Source organism: Plecotus auritus (assembly GCF_963455305.1).
Source record: "Plecotus auritus genome assembly, chromosome: 1".
In the NCBI taxonomy this organism is placed as follows: Eukaryota; Metazoa; Chordata; class Mammalia; order Chiroptera; family Vespertilionidae; genus Plecotus; species Plecotus auritus.
Genome location: NC_137770.1, coordinates 169,494,298 through 169,510,451, shown reverse-complemented (window position 1 = coordinate 169,510,451; position 16,154 = coordinate 169,494,298). Strand labels below are relative to the sequence as shown.

The window sequence follows — 16,154 nt, the reverse complement described above, 5'->3', positions numbered from 1 at the left end:
ACATAAGGACCATTATATTTTTGGAAATTATAAATATATAAATAAGGGCCTTTCCCTTGATCTACTGCTAAAATTGTATTCTAAAGCAATAAATTATAATTTTGGGGATCTGGAATTTTGGTTTTCTCTGTTTCTGGAATTTATTAATGTAAATGGCTATCATTTAGTGGGAGTTCCCTGACCCTTCCAGTCTTCAGAAAGTCAGGGTTCAACAGATGAAGTCAAGGGTTAATGATGCTGTGTTGGAAAAAGCCACGCAGCAGGTCAGCTTGTCTCCCCTTGAAGCACTGTCCCAGTTAGGACCAGCACGTTTTTTCCCAGCTTTACACTTATTTCATTGTAACCCAGTCACCGGAAAATTACAGGATGATGAATGGCTTGTGGGTGACAAGGATACATGGAAGATCTGAGAGAAAATGTTGAGATAGAATCTGGTTTTCTAAAAGGCACTGTATTCCACCCGGATTTCACAGAGGGTGTCTACATTTTGAGAGCAAATATGTTATAAATGAGCAGATAGGGATGAGTGGAAATGACCATGGAGGATAGCTGAGAATGCTGCTTTTTCTGAAATGAGGCCAGCAAAGGGCCAGCATTTTCAACCTCCTTCTAGCCCTCTGTCCCATAAAGGGAGAAAACTTAGTTTTGTGAGACAATTACGAAAATAGAAATAGCCACAAGGAGAAAGGCACATATTGGGATTTCCTCAGCTGTTCTATCTGTGCAAGTGCTCAAGGAGCTCTGGGGGTCTATTTCCTTGTTCTAGATTTAGGAAGCTGCTCACCAGTCTCATTCAGAGAGAGATGAGGCCTCAGGCCTCTGCATGTGCAGACGGAGCACTTGTCCCCCTCTCTCATTCTTACCCCCTCTCACCTCTTCCTGTGTCTGGCACCTTCTCTTTCTTTGTATCTTGGCTGACGTGGCTTTGCCACAAATAACCCTTCATTTACCAACCAACCAACCAACTTAGACACATGTCCCTCACACATACATCAGACCGTGCAGCATCGCACACTTCATAATTAGGTATTTATGTTTTCTGCTGTTTTTTGTGTGTCTCTCCATGAGACAATCAGATTCAGTGTCTATTTTTATTCAGTGGCTGGCCCATAGTATATGTTTGATACACATATGGTGAATGAACAAATCTCAAAACAGAATATTTTAAGCAGAACAGAAGTCAAGAACCAAAATGAAAAAAACTTTAGAAAGGAAAAACAAAGCTTAGGAAGGAGATGGAAATAATAAATTAGCTTATTGAAGAAACTGATATATATGTGAGTTTCTTTGACATCTGTAATTAGTATTAGCCAAGGAAAAAAATTAAACCATGATGAAACACAAAGAAGACCCTAGATATTATAGAATGACAATTATTTTTCTACCCAATCATTAACAATCAATTGAGTTCTAATGGGAAGTGAAATAAATGTGGCTATTAATACTTATATATATTTCTACTAAATCAAGTCTAAAAGCTATCAACACAAATGAATCAATTTTGCAAGATTTTGCACAAGACCTTTGTATTCATAAAAGCAATTTTGACTTGGCTAAGTCCCCTCTTTCATCTCATTTGGACCTCACAAAACTCCCATGATTTAGGGCAGATATTACTATATTCATTTAATAGATGAGGATATTGAAGCAACTAGAGACTACGTGAATTTTGGACTTCCTAAATTCTATTGTCATAAGAGAATTATTGGTTTATTTCATTTTGACAACAGGACATAAAGGTTATAGTAAACTGTAAGTAAAGTTGCTTATATTAACTGTAGGTTAAATACATTTTTTCAGTTTTTTAACAGAAAGTGGCTAGATAACCTGCTAATGAGAAGACTAGATTTAGTTCTCAGAAAGTGGATGGAAAAACAAAAAGGACAGTTCTCCAAAAGACTGATTTATTTGTGGGAATTGGAGCAGTTTCGTTTGTTGGACAACTATGAGTGATATTTTAATTCTCTTATAAAAATTAGAACTGTGAAATCTCAAGGAATTTTTATATCTTTTAAGTGGCAAGGTAACTGCTGGAAGACATTCATAAGTTAAACATTTTAAAGGATAATGCCACAAGTAGTGGGAAGAAAAGTCAGTGTTTATAATCCTCATTCCACAAACAGTGAAAATAAATACAGGATTAAAGTAGGGGAAAAAAACCTGTGCCTTAAGTATACTCTTAGCTTTATAAGTCGGTTGGTTTGGAAACAGAAGTTTTCATGGGGTAAGTCAAAAATGGGGAAAATACTTTTAGAACATACTCGAGGTAAATGAATTTGACTTCAGTATTTTTCAGTCAAGCACATAGAGTTATGTTTAGTTGTGATTATTTTCAAACACAAAACTCAGTGTGTAATTATATGTATGTGTTAATAAAGTCTATGTGGGTCTATACAGTGAATGTGGCTGTATTTCTGTCATTCATTTAATAAATATCTAATGAGCTCCAATTATGTGCCAGCCATGTTCTGGATGCAGGGATGCTAGGAGCTGGGTGACAACAGTGAACTAAGTAGTTGCAATCCCCGCATTCACTTACACCTGTGTACAAAAATATCACTGATTGAAAGCATCAAAGATACTTTCTTTTCATTTAAATAAAAAAAATCTGGGATAGGAAGAGATTCTCAGGTTTTGAAAAGTCTGTGTCACTGTAAATACACAGAAGACATGATATACAAATGCACAGCACAGGAAGAAGTTCTCCCATTCAGTGAAAATAAAAACAGCTGAAAGCAACAAAATTTTTTTTTAAAGATTATTCATTCAATAACTATTTGTTCTCTTCCAGGAACTTGGACTGGTGCTAGGACAATTTGGTATCATATAGTTTTTTCATTGTTTGTGTTTTCTTTTTCAGTGAGCTGGATGTCCAATTAAACAAAGAATTAAATAAATTATGATACAGGTTCTGAAAGGGATCATAAGGAGGGCTGTGGGAGCATGCAGTAGGCAACCTAACCAATTTAGAGGAGACTGGAAGGCTGCCCCAGGGAAATGACACAAATTCATGTTTCAGTAGCCTGAAGAATAGGATTAGGAGCTGGAGGTGGAGGTGGACAGAGCAAGAGTGTCCTAAGCTATAGGAATCAGATGTGCCAGGTTAGAGAAGACTCTGCATTGGTTGGGGTGGGAGCACCCACTGAGATAGCCCTTCACCTGTGATTTTCAGAAAAGAAGACAGCCAAAACCGGTTTGGCTCAGTGGATAGAGCGTCAGCCTGCGGACTGAAAGGTCCCAGGTTCGATTCCGGTCAAGGGCATGTAACTTGGTTGCGGGCACATCCCCAGTGGGAGGTGTGCAGGAGGCAGCTGGTCGATGTTTCTCTCTCATCAATGTTTCTGACTATCTATCACTCTTCCTTCCTCTCTGTAAAAAATCAATAAAATATATTTAAAAAAAAAAAAGAAAAGAAGACAATGTGCTTGGTGGTTCTAAATATGAGTGTGGCTTCTGCAGAGGCTCAAGGGATGTAAATCACAGATGTTATGCAGCCATACCCCAAGAAGGCAGTGTATTCACGGGAATGGAGATGGAGGAGCAAAAAGAATGAAGGCACAGGAAGTAATACCAAGAAAATGAAGGCGGAGCTTCTGCACCCACAGATACTATTATAAACAAGAGAGTGGCACCGCCAAAACCATCCAGTGCGTTGCACAAACATCTACTTTCAGGTGGAGGGAAACAGATAAGAAACCCATTTCTACTTTTGTTGGTGGGATCAACACTCCAAAGAGCAGAACACAGCCCTTCCAGAGTAACCCCACACAGGACTGAAACCAGTCTCTGGCAAGTCATTCTTAAACCTGGAGTGCACCACACTCACTGGCCACGGGGACGCCCAGCCCAGTGGTTTTATAGTTGCACAACGTTTCCAGATGACCAGTCTGGAAAGGCTTAGATTGCTTTACCATCTATAGGCACCGAGTTGGATCAAAAGGGGAAAAATCCTATTAAAGTGAATCCGTCCATGAAGTAATTTTTACTACATCAATGGCAAAAACGAAGCATTTTTTGATTTTACATTTCAAACTTGGTATATGATGAATTAGTTTCACATACTAAACCCAAAGGCCATGAGAAGAGTGTTTCCAACATGCTGGAAACAAATTATGTGACAGAAGCAGGAAATGTTTAAAAAACACATCAAAAATTATATTCCAATTACAGCATTCTCGGGATGAATGCTGCAGGTCAGATTACATATTATACGTTACAGATTCCTATTTACAATTCCCTGTTTAGACCCATTGTAAGTTTATAGAAATGATTTCCGTTTTAACTGAAGCATTTCTTGCACTTAATTTCAGTTGACTAATAAAACTTCTTGATAAAAAAGAAAAACAACCAATCTAGTTGATTTCAATTTCCATGTGGTAAGAAAGCTAACATTTATTGAGAGTTTACTATGTGTGAGTCAGTATGGTAAATGATTTGCATTAATATAAAAAGTAAGAACAGTATTCCTTTGAGATGAACATGGTCTTGTAAAAGAAAAAAGTTACTTCACTATTGGAAAATTACATTTTAAAAATGTGTGATTAAAGAAACAATTATTGGCCTATATTCCAAAAATGAAGCTTTAAAAGTATATCTTCTGAAGCATAAAATTCTGTACATAAGTTCACATAGGCGTAGTTCAGACTTGGCATAATTTTTTTTCCTTGCTTGAAAACATTGCTCTCTGTTTAGATTTCCTGTCTTTAAACTGAGGTGGCAACTATGGCCCAAGGGCCAAATCAGCTACCCACCTGTTCCTATATAGCCCACGAGCTAAGAATGGATTTTATATTTTATATAGCTTTAAAAAATCAACAATCACACTTCTCAGCACATGAAAATTTCACAAATTAAGATTTCAGTATCCAAAGATAAAAATTATAGGGCACCGCCATACTCATTTGTGTATATATTGTCTACAGGTGCTGGCACACTACAATGACAGAGTTGAGTAGTTGTGACAGAGGTCATCTGGCCCACAAAACCTAAATATTTATTTTCTGGCCTTTTATAAGAAAAGTTTGTTAACTTCTGCTTCTAAAAACAAGAAAAGTTAAATATAACACATAGGTTTCTATGTCTAGGGTTTGAAACTTTTACTTTGAGAATAATCGAGGTATATCATCGTTCTCATTAGTATTAAATATATTCATGTCATATCTCATTTCAGCATGATACTTAAATTTGACAGGTAAATAGAATGGGCCTACATCAGTGATTCTCAACTAGGGGTAATTTTGTCTTCAGGGAACATTTGGCAACATCTTGAGATGGTCTTGGTTGTCACAACTCAAGGATGCTACTGGCATGCAGTGGGCAGAGCCAGGAATGATGCTAAACATCCAACAGTTCCCACAACAATGATCTGGTCTTGTCAATTGTGCTAAGGCTGGGAAACCCCAACCTCCAAGAAACTGAGAGTTTACCCTAATGGCTAGGCTGCTCCTTGAATACAAACATGACTGCTACTTGGTGACATTAATTCATTCCTACCACCATGCCATATTTATATTAATATTTATAAGAATGAGAAAGGTAAATTTATCTTTATTTTTATGAGTATATTTTATGAGTAACCATTACCCATCTGTATTGTAATAATTTTCAAAGTGGAATATTCTTATTCTGAACTACAAGTCTAAATAAATAATTCAGTTCTTTTTTTCAATACTCAACTACTTAGGTTGATTTAAATTAAAATATGACTGATATTCTATTTTCAGTTTCTTAAAAAGATCTTTTCTTTCATTTTTAACAGATAGCACAAGGGAAATAAAATATCCTCCTTATGTCAGAGATGTCTGCCAGTCTGAACTGAGGCAGATTGTTGGAGAGAAAAAGAGAGGGAGTAGGAAGATAAGCCACAAGACCAATGTACTATGAAGAGTGGTTTAAAGGACCAAAAATAATGACAAAAGGCTGACAAAATATCTGGATTGAGTACATTTCAAGTTGAGACAAATCTTTGATTCCATTAGAGAATCTAATCAAGTGACATTTACTCTCAAACTTTTAAATCTCACTCCAATCCTCTGACCTGTTCTCTCCTAACACTGGGATAAACAGAATCACTTTAGAAATTATCCTATCTAATAAAAGAGTAATATGCAGATTGACCATCACTCCAACACACAAGATGGCTGCCCCATGTGGTCAAAGATCCTGCCCCCATGTGGACACAAGATGGTCACCACAAGATGGCCAGCAGGGGAGGGCAGGTGGGAGGGACCAGGTCTCCAAAGGAGGGCAGTTGTGGGCGATCAGGCCAGCAGGGGAGGGCAGTTAGGGGTGACCAAGCCGGCAGAGGAGGGAAGTTGGGGGAGACCAGGCCTGCAGGGAAATGCAGTTGGGAGGGACCCAGGCCTGCAGGGAAGAGCAGTTGGGGAGGACCAGGCCTGCAGGGGAGGGCAGTTAGGGGTGACCAGGCATGCAGGGGAGGGCAGTTAGGGGTGACTAGGCCTGCAGGGGAGGGCAGTTAGGAGCAAACAGGCTGGCAAGGGAGCAGTTAGGCATCAATCAGGCTGGCAGGGGAGTGGTTAGGGGGTTATCAGTCTGGCAGGCAGAAGCGGTTAGGGGCAATCAGGAAGGTAGGCAGGTGAGCAGTTGGGAGCCTGCAGTCCTGGATTGTGAGAGGGATGTCCGACTGACCGTTTAGGCCCGATCCCACCAGGATCGGGCCTAAACGGTCAGTCGGACATCCCTTGAGGGGTCCCAGATTGGAGAGGGTGCAGGCTGGGCTGAGGGACACCCCTCCCCCTGTGCACGAATTTCGTGCACCGGGCCTCTAGTATTTTTATATCTGCATATAAAGGGAGCGTGCCATTTAGACATGAATAAGTGTTTTTATTCCTTGAAAGCCTGGAAACCTAGCTACACATTTTTTAAAATCTGTGACATACCATTTTATGTCTAAAATATTTAAATTTATAGCTAGGAGCTTGAGGAATAATCACCTTTTATACATTAAATATTTAAAGATTTTCTAAATTTGTAGAATTTTCTATTTTCTTATGAAACAAAGATACTATCATTCACATGTTTTTCAAAATTTCCCATTTTCATATATACAGAATACTATTTCTTGCTCATACACATACTCTTTTGTATTTGTCAACACTGTACCTTTTCGCCTGCATCACCTTTGGGACCACTCTCGCCAGCATCTCCCTAAGAGGGGAAAAAAAGCGTTACATGTAAAATATATTAGTGACATTACACAAGAGTATTTTCCATTATTTTAAGTTTTCTTTCAAAAGCACCATATATTAAAATCTGTTGCAAATGTTCTACTTGAGCAGTTGACTGATATCACTGGTTCTAGATACATTTTTTTTTTTACAATTAACATGGCTGAACAGTTTTAAATTACTCTATGATATTAATGAAAAGCAGCAATTTCTCTGATTTCTAGTAGCTTATTCTGGCACTTAAAGCTTCCTTCACTCCATCTCTTTCTCCTCTGCTCAAAACTCCACTGTAACAGACTTTCTCCTGACTATTCCCTTAATATGCCACCTGCCTCACCACCTCTGTGCCTACTCCTGCCACCTGGACCCCTGATCCTCCTTTCCCTTTGGTCTGTATAAATCCACTCTTGTCTTGAAGCCCATCTCAAACCTCCAGGGCCTCGAAGTGCATGAGCCAGCCCTCAAGGCCTGTGCCCTGAATATCTGACTTATCTGTACTTACATGTGTTGCATTTGTGAAGTAAATGTTTTTGATTTTATTACAAAACTGCTTTTTAAATCAAAACTTGGGGAGTTTATGTCTTATTGGTTATTTTTGAGATTTCCTATGCCTATTCCCTCACTAACATCTCCTTTCTATCCACAAAGCAATGCATTGGGGGTGGGGGGGGGAAGTCAGTTGTTTATTACCCATGCTTTGCTTCCTTAAATTCTGAATTCTTTGTGTCTCGTAGCATGTTATGGTGGAAATATCATGGATTTGTAGCCGAGAGACTAAGCCCAACTCCAAAACTGACTGGAAAAATGAAATTTTCTATGCATCGTATTTTTCATGTGTGACATAAGGGCAAGAAAACTTTATGGGGTGGTAAGAAATAAACAATGTACCATGTGTAAAGCAGCTAGGACAGTCTCTGACACAAGCTGTTAATGATAGCTGTTAGCAACAACAATGCATTATTGTTCTTACACTCCATAAGCCCTCTGTCTAGCTTCAGAAGAGGTCACTTTTCTCTCACTTAAAAATGTCCTTAAAATAAGAGAGACACTATTGATGACTGTTTCCCTGAGAGAAGGAGGGGTGGCGAGGGAAGAAGACATTTTCTTTTTCTCTAGTTTCTTTTCTTGTTTCACAAGCATGAAACTAACCTGCTCAGGCCTTTGTCTCTGGTGACGGATACCCCACTGCAGCCTGGGAGCCTGAGCTGCTTTGTCTGAGGAGCCGGGATGGTGCTGGCTCTGCCCCTTTTTCCTCCTTAGTGTCCACACAAAGGAGTCACCGGGTGACTAATTAACTTCAAGCTAATTACCATGAACTGGCTGGATGCCCCGTAAATGTACTGATAATCTGTTATGAGGGACCTTAATAGGCAGCATACTTAAAAAATTGCTTGGAAGTCCCTTTATTAAAAAACAAAACCAAAGAAACTAACTTTTTTATTAGGAAAACAGGCCCAGAGTGGACATGGGACAGAGGGTCTGAGTGTCCCCTCTGGTTTGCTCTCCTTCCATTTAAATAAGTGGCTTTTGTTCTTTTTGTTTCTCAATACCCAAATTACAGTTACATTCAAAAGTTTGCTGGATCTTTAGAGGTACTTCTTTGGGGAGCAGAGGTGATGATACTGATTTGTCAGAAAGATCAGATCACTTATGAAGAGCATTCTGGAGTATCTGGAAGTTTCCTGTGCAGACAGCTCACTTCTCAAACGCTATGAAGTAGCACGAGAACCAGGAAAGTTAGCTTTAAAATACAATCTGAGAGTCTAAAAATGATCAGGACATGCCCAAAAAGGTAGTAAGGAAGGACAGCAAAGAGAAATTTAACATATGGCACTCTTCTTCTTTTGTTTCTCTTTTTGGTTTTTATGGGAATTCTTTGTGGGGCAACTCTCAGTATATTTGCTGCGGTAAACATCTGTATCCCTTTAACTCAGTGACCTAAGAAGCAGTAGAGAGATGTGGATGCTCAGAAAAGCATTGGAGTGGCATTAGCGAGCAGGGAAAAAAGAAATTTTGGAGGCCCAGGGATTTCTGAAAGTCATTTAAAATCCAGACATAGAATGTTTAAATTTGCTCCCTTTCCCTCCATTTCTTTAAGCCCTTTAAAAATTTCTATCTATACATAAGAATTACACAATTTTCTCCTTCCACTAATTAATTATGGAAAAAAACAGTGGCCATTATATCTATATCTATACATCTATATATCTATATCTAAATCTATTCATCTGTCCATACTTTATACAGTTCAGCTTGGTACCTCTTTGGTGGGGGGCAGGGGGAGATAAATGTGGGTAGAATAAACCTCACCTTTTCTCCTTGCTCTCCAGGTTCTCCCTGGAGGAGAACAAAAGAACAAAGATTGAGTGACATATTAAATTGTAAAACACCTAATTAAACAATACCAAACAAAATCAGATATTGAACATAGTCAATAAATCATGTGACCTTTTTTGGGGGCAATATATAGTTGCTACATGAAAACAAATGATAATATGAGTTTCCTGGAGAATTGGGTATGGATATCAATATAAAATAAAATCTTAACTCTTTGCTTTTAGAGGACTAAAGAAAAATATTTAAGATTATCATTCTTAAACTGGGGCTCTAAGGAGAACAGTGTGGTGGCAATTTAATGTCTTTGGCAGTTTTTTAGTCTAGGGACTTGGTGTTCTGCCCGAACTCAGAATCAGTAAGGTGGGTGAGCCCATCCTTGCACAGAGTCTTTATTCAAAGCAGCCCCTGGTACATGGACTATTTCAGGATTTCAGAGTCCCCGTGTAGTCCTGTCTACTCCTATCATGACCATAAATACAGTCCTGAACTTGGACCCCTTCACAATGTCATGAACTCTCTTTACCCTACTGGTAACCAGCATGTTCCAAATCAGTTGTACTTTGGGAGGCACTGGTACCTTCAGGAAAAACATGAGAATGGCAGAATCAAAGTGAGTTTAGGAGAATGTCTTTACTAGTACTCAGAATGATGACCCCGTCACTATGAGGATTAAAGTGAAAAACCGTGCTCTGCAGAGTATCTCACTTTCCCTTTCTCTGGGAAGGGACAAGGGATGGCGTGGGAGAGTTCTAAAGTAAATTATACACTTTAGGTGAATATTCCCTTTACAAAAAGTGTGAGTGCTGCCATGAGATCAACTGCTTCAAAAATGGTTTAAGGTGATTATTGTGTTTTTAAAAATTATAACCCACTCTAGAAGTCAGTTTGGAGTCAAGATTATTTTCACTCACTGGAAGTCAGCCTGATCCTTTGGCTTTCTGAATTTCTGACTACCTTTCAGCGCTCAACATCCATCCAGGGTTGCTAGGCAACAGAAGAATAGCACTGAGAACAGGCCTTGAGCATTAACTCCTATCACTTGCCTCTTTAGCACAGAACAAGAGAGGGAACAGATAGGAGAATGGCTGTAGAACCAGAAGAAATATTTTCTTTACTCTCTTACAGGACAAAGGACAGGTCTACAGGTTTTAGGTCCATCCTAAGTGCCTGTCAATAGCAATGTGATCTGTAAAATCAGCTGACAGGCATCTGTGAGTATGGATAAACACCAGCACAGCTGACAGGATTAGACGTTAGTTTTGTACTTCAAGGGATGTACACTCATCAAAGGATTTGGGATTTGTCTGCCTGTTTGGTTTAAACTAAACTGTCACCAATCTTTTTATATTTAACAGATTCATTTGTTCTTCAAGAAACAAAGAAAACTTGCAATCCAAAAAAAATAATCTTCATTACATTTTTTCCCTGTTTAGTAATTGACTACATCCATTTTTAAATTTTAAACATGCCACGTCTTTATTCTGCTCTTTATTTGATTAACTGGTTGTGCTGTGTAAGTGCTAGAGGTCGCCAAATCTTGAGGAAAAGCCACAGCGACACTGAGAACAGCATCTTTAGTAAGTTGTGTAAATAGTATGCAAATTTTAGGCAGTATGGACATGGCCTATGTTTTAATATGCTCATGTTAAGTGTCAAATGACCAGTCATATTTGAAACATAGACTTTCTCATGTTAAGTGTCCCAGAATATAGGTTTTAGATGATTATATCCTGCATTTGTAATGCTAAGAAGAATCACAAGCATAATTTATTCATTAATCACGAAGTTCTGTACTGTAGCATATTATACTATTGACAAAAAACAACAATAACAAATAGATAAAACCAGGGGGACATTAAAAAATTGTAATAATTTACGATTTCATGAAAACTCATGATAATCTTACTTAAGTTTTATTTGTACTGACCTTTGGCCCTGGTGTTCCATTCTGTCCCACTGCTCCAGGCAACCCAGGCTCACCCTCAAAATAAAAAATAGGTACTACTAAATAAAATAGACAAAATCAGCACATTATGTAGATCATTGGAAGATATGATCATCCAACAATGCTCTAAGTGTAGATAGAAAGTAAGTGTCTACCAGTGTAAATACAAGTTAGCTTATTTGGTTCAAAATTCCATGTGGTAAGCACCAAGGATAAAATGGGCTAATTTCCTTTGTTCAGTCTTTTCACCTTTAAGAAAGGAAAAGCAACTTATCAATGTGAAATGAGCATCTACCATGGTACTGGGTACATTGTAGGCAACAAATAAGTATTTGTTGCATGAGTAAAAGACATCTGAAAACATAAGACTTTTAAGTGATTAGTCAGTTCAGGAAAATATAGACTAAATCATTATATAATTAGACTTAATCAAATGAGCATTTCCAAATCTAAATCGTGAAGAACAGACACATCTACTTAATTCATTTAGACACATTTGATACAAAAGTAAAAAGTGAAAATGGCTTTGTTTTCTCTTTCCAATTTCACTGTAAAAATAATTAGAATAAAACATTCAGACTTATGGCTCTCGTCATATTGAATGATAGGAATTTGGGGAAAAGATGATGGCTATTATGCTAGAAAGCGTTCCATTTCAGAAAGATGATGATGCATACCAGTCTTTTCAGATGCTGAGCCAGCAAATGTTTACCAAGGAGGAGAAGAGCCTGGAAAAGGCCCTGAAGCAAAGGAGAGATACCCTGGCTCTCAGTGCTTCCATGTGGCTCCAACTTAGAACAACTAGAATTTCATTTTCTTTTAAAAACATTTTCAAAGCCCTTGATGATGTGCTGCAATGATTGGACCACTTTCTTCTTCCACTGAGAGTTGTAAAATTGCTTCTTAGTTAATTAAAAAAACACACACAGATTTCATCCTTAGATTAGTTGTAGTTTCACAGCAAATTTAGTTGATTTTTAAGCATGTTGTTTAAGTCACCTGGGGGGCAGGGATTGTGTCATTTTAATATTGGTGCTCTCTGCAAAAATACACATGAACATGTACATGTATGAAAATATGTACATTAATGGTCATAATAATAGTAACATTTAAGTGCCAGCAACTTAACATTCACTAACTCAATTATCACAAATTTCTATGAAGTAAGTACTGTCTTTATCTCTACCTATCAGATGAACAAAGTAAAGCACAGAAAGGTTAAATAATTTTTTCAGATTTACACAACTACAGCCAAAGTTTGAACTCTCTTGATCTGGCATAAGAGATTGTGCTCTTAACAATATGATGCACCGCTGAATGAGTGAGTGCATCCACAGGTCGGGAGAGAGTAGATGATGAGTATTCTATCTCCATTATCAGTCGGTTTATACTTCTCATTTATAAATGCCCTTTCAGGATGTATAGAAACCTGAATTAAATATTACTTACAAAGATGATTTATGTACATCTATCAGATAAACTAAGCAATGTGAAGTTATGGTATCTTTCTAGAAAAGAAAAAAATGTTCTACTATTATACTGGATTATTATAATTGTGAAAGTCTTAACTTCCTGGAAGAAAGTCTGCTTCCTATATCAAGTTATACTATAATCATAACTCTTGCACTTTCCTTGCTAAAATGGCAAACTGCTGACTTGGAATTACGCTGGCCATTATAGGAAAATCTTGATAGACCATTTGTAAATCAAAAGGGTAGAGGCTTGGAAATAGAATCCACCCCGAAAGAGGACTATCATTTTACTGTGCAACCAGAAAGAGCTACCCAGTCTGTTTTCTTCAAAGACTACAACAGAATGTGCTAATGTCCGAACTCATGGTTGAATGTAAACGAGATATTACCAGAGAACAATACAAACTTTATTTAGACTTTCAAAGAATAACCATAGTAGCAATAATAATAACAAATGGGTAAGCCCAGCATTTTTAGAAAGTTGGGTAAATAGTATGTAAAATTTAGGCAGTATGGACATGGCCTATGTTTTAATATGCTCATGTTAAGTGTCAAATGACCAGTCATATTTGAAACTTGGACGTTCTCATGTTATTTAAGTGTCCCAGAATATAGGTGTTAGACAATCATATCCTGCATTCGTAATGCTAACAAGAATCACAAACATAATTTATTCATTAGTCACAAAGTTCTGTATTGTAGCATATTATACTATTGACAAAAAATTATTTCCAGCTAAAACCAGTGGGATATTTAAAAAATTATAATAGTTTAAATTTCATGAAAATGCATGTCTCAAATGATTCTACTTCGTTTTACTTGTACTAACCTTTGGTCCTGGTATTCTGGACAAAATACATGCTGAGATTTTGAAGCAAGGAAAAGAAACATTGCTTAGGTATCTACATAACATCTACCTTAATATATGGACATTGAGGGACTAAAACTTGATCCCTTTTTTCCTTAATTTTATACATTTTAAAAAATAATATTTTAACATAAAAGAAAACAAATAAAAACTTGCACCCATAATCCCCTCACCCTATAATAATTGTTTTCATTTTGTCCTGTTTCCTTCTAGTCTTTTTTTATGTATGCTTACATATTTTAAGCAATTGTCAGCTGATTACATAGTCTGATCTGTTTTTTTATTATTATTTTATATCACACATTTGTTTTCACACACTATTCATGATTGTCTTGTGAATAGTTGAATTATCATCTACCAAAGTTAGGTTTGAACCTGTTTAATCTGTCGCAAATTGTTGAATACTTAGGTAATTTCCAAATTTTTGCTATTAAAAATAACCACCTCTGCAAATATTTCTTAATTGCTTTCCAAAAAGGTTCTGAGTTTTATCTGCATGCATAGGCACCCATCCTGTGTTACTTTTCCACAATTTCATCAGTACTGGACATCACAATTTTAATAATTTTTGGCTATTTTAATAAGTACAAAAGAGTTACTGTTGCTCAGTTTTGTATTTATCACTTGTAAGGTTAAATATTTTTCATGTGTTTATAATTTAAATACATATTTCATAAAATTTTAAAGCTAAAAATTGAATAGGCTTTTCCTAAGTGAATCAAAAGAGAATAAAATGAAGAAGGAAAGAATGACTTATACAAAGTTCATCTTTTTAATAAATTACATTAAAAAATGTGAACTTAGATTAGGAGGTTTTGGAGTATTCTGTTGTTATGCAAACTTAGTTTCTTGGGTTGTGAGAAAGAAATGTTAAAGATAAAATGCTGCACAACTCTGCGTACCGAGGTCAGGTTATGGGCTACTGGAAGGCATTAATTCATTCAACTAACACTAAATTTAGTGAAAATTTATTGTATGTCCTACTTTGGGCTTTTTCATGGGATATAAAGATGAAATAGATGTGGCAGATGTCTGTGTCTAAAGAGATTACTTTTGAGTGAGAAAAAAATATATACAAAAATAGCTTGGGACCCCTAGTTGAAGTCATAGACTATTTTTTTTAAATGTTCTTGTTGATTTTTTAGAGAGAGAGGAAGGAAGAGGAATAGAGAGATAGAAACATCGATTGATCAGCTGCCTCCTGCACGACCCCCACCGGGGATCGAACCTGCAACCCTGGCATGTGCCCTGATCGGGAATCGAACTGGTAGCCTCTTGGTTCCTGGGTCGATGCTCAACTGCTGAGCTATACCTGTCGGGCCATAGACTATATTTTTAGGCAAAGTTTTCTTATACTTTATGAAGTAAAGAGGCACAATAAATATAAATCAAAGGTAAGTCTTAATGAAGAATGAACCATATGTTATATATGGTGTTCATATTTTCTGATATAGGAGTACAAAATATAATTATCAGGAGGTTTCTTCAAATAAAGTTATAATAATATCATATTGCTACATAATGTAGTAAAAATGTACATATACAGAGAAATATATCAGAAAAATACAGACCAAAGAAAAGGGAATTAGGTTTTGTGTGTGTAGAGCGAGAGTATCATTTGTTGGGTAATCCATCCATTTTTTTCTGAATGCATTTCAAATTCACACATTCTGAAGGACAATCCAAAAACAGAATAAAGAGAAACATCAGCTAACATCTTAATTATAGGTAGATTGATGGGGTTTTCTCTAATATACTTTAAATTCCAAGGCTATTCCCAAAGGACCATTTGCATATTCAAGCTACAAATAAGTTGGGCTGACTTTTAAGAAGGATGGCTTTCTTTCTTTTCTTTTCTTTTTTTTTTTACACCAAACACTCTTTAGAACTCTAATGTAAAACATAATTCAGGGCTTTTACTATTATTTCAGGTACAACTTGAAAGAATACTTAATGATAGAAAGGAATGCAGTTTTCTCATGTAACTGAGTGCTAAAGGGAGATAGGTTATTTAGCAGCAATATCGCTCACCATTACTCAATCATAATTGTTTTTCATCCTGGCAATGAGAATGAGTCATAGCTTAACATTTTTAGCATAATATAATTTTAACATTTTTAGCATAATATAATTCACGTGTCAAAAACAGATTTGCTTCTGTTATGTACTGCATTTTCTTCAAGAACTCATCCCAACAGAAGAGAAAAATAATTACAATGAACATGGACCAGCAGTGGATGGAATGTGGTATTGAGCAGAATGTGGCGTCAGACTTAAGATTGTTGGAATTGGTGGTGTTGGTGCATATGTGCAATAAAATAAAGACTAAAGGTGGGCAGCAAGGC

General features: G+C 36.9%; 1 protein-coding gene across 1 annotated transcript in view; it reads right to left on the bottom strand.

Moving 5' to 3' along the window:
- The window catches only part of COL25A1 (collagen type XXV alpha 1 chain), a 513,960-nt gene that overhangs the window by 78,224 nt on the left and 419,582 nt on the right, over positions 1 to 16,154 (bottom strand). Inside the window, exons 15-17 of the mRNA XM_080655171.1 lie at positions 11,452 to 11,505; positions 9,498 to 9,524; positions 7,123 to 7,167 (exon numbers count right to left, since the gene is read on the bottom strand). Coding sequence (XP_080511297.1) covers positions 7,123 to 7,167; positions 9,498 to 9,524; positions 11,452 to 11,505 — 126 coding nt within the window. The remainder of the gene's footprint in view (positions 1 to 7,122; positions 7,168 to 9,497; positions 9,525 to 11,451; positions 11,506 to 16,154) is intronic.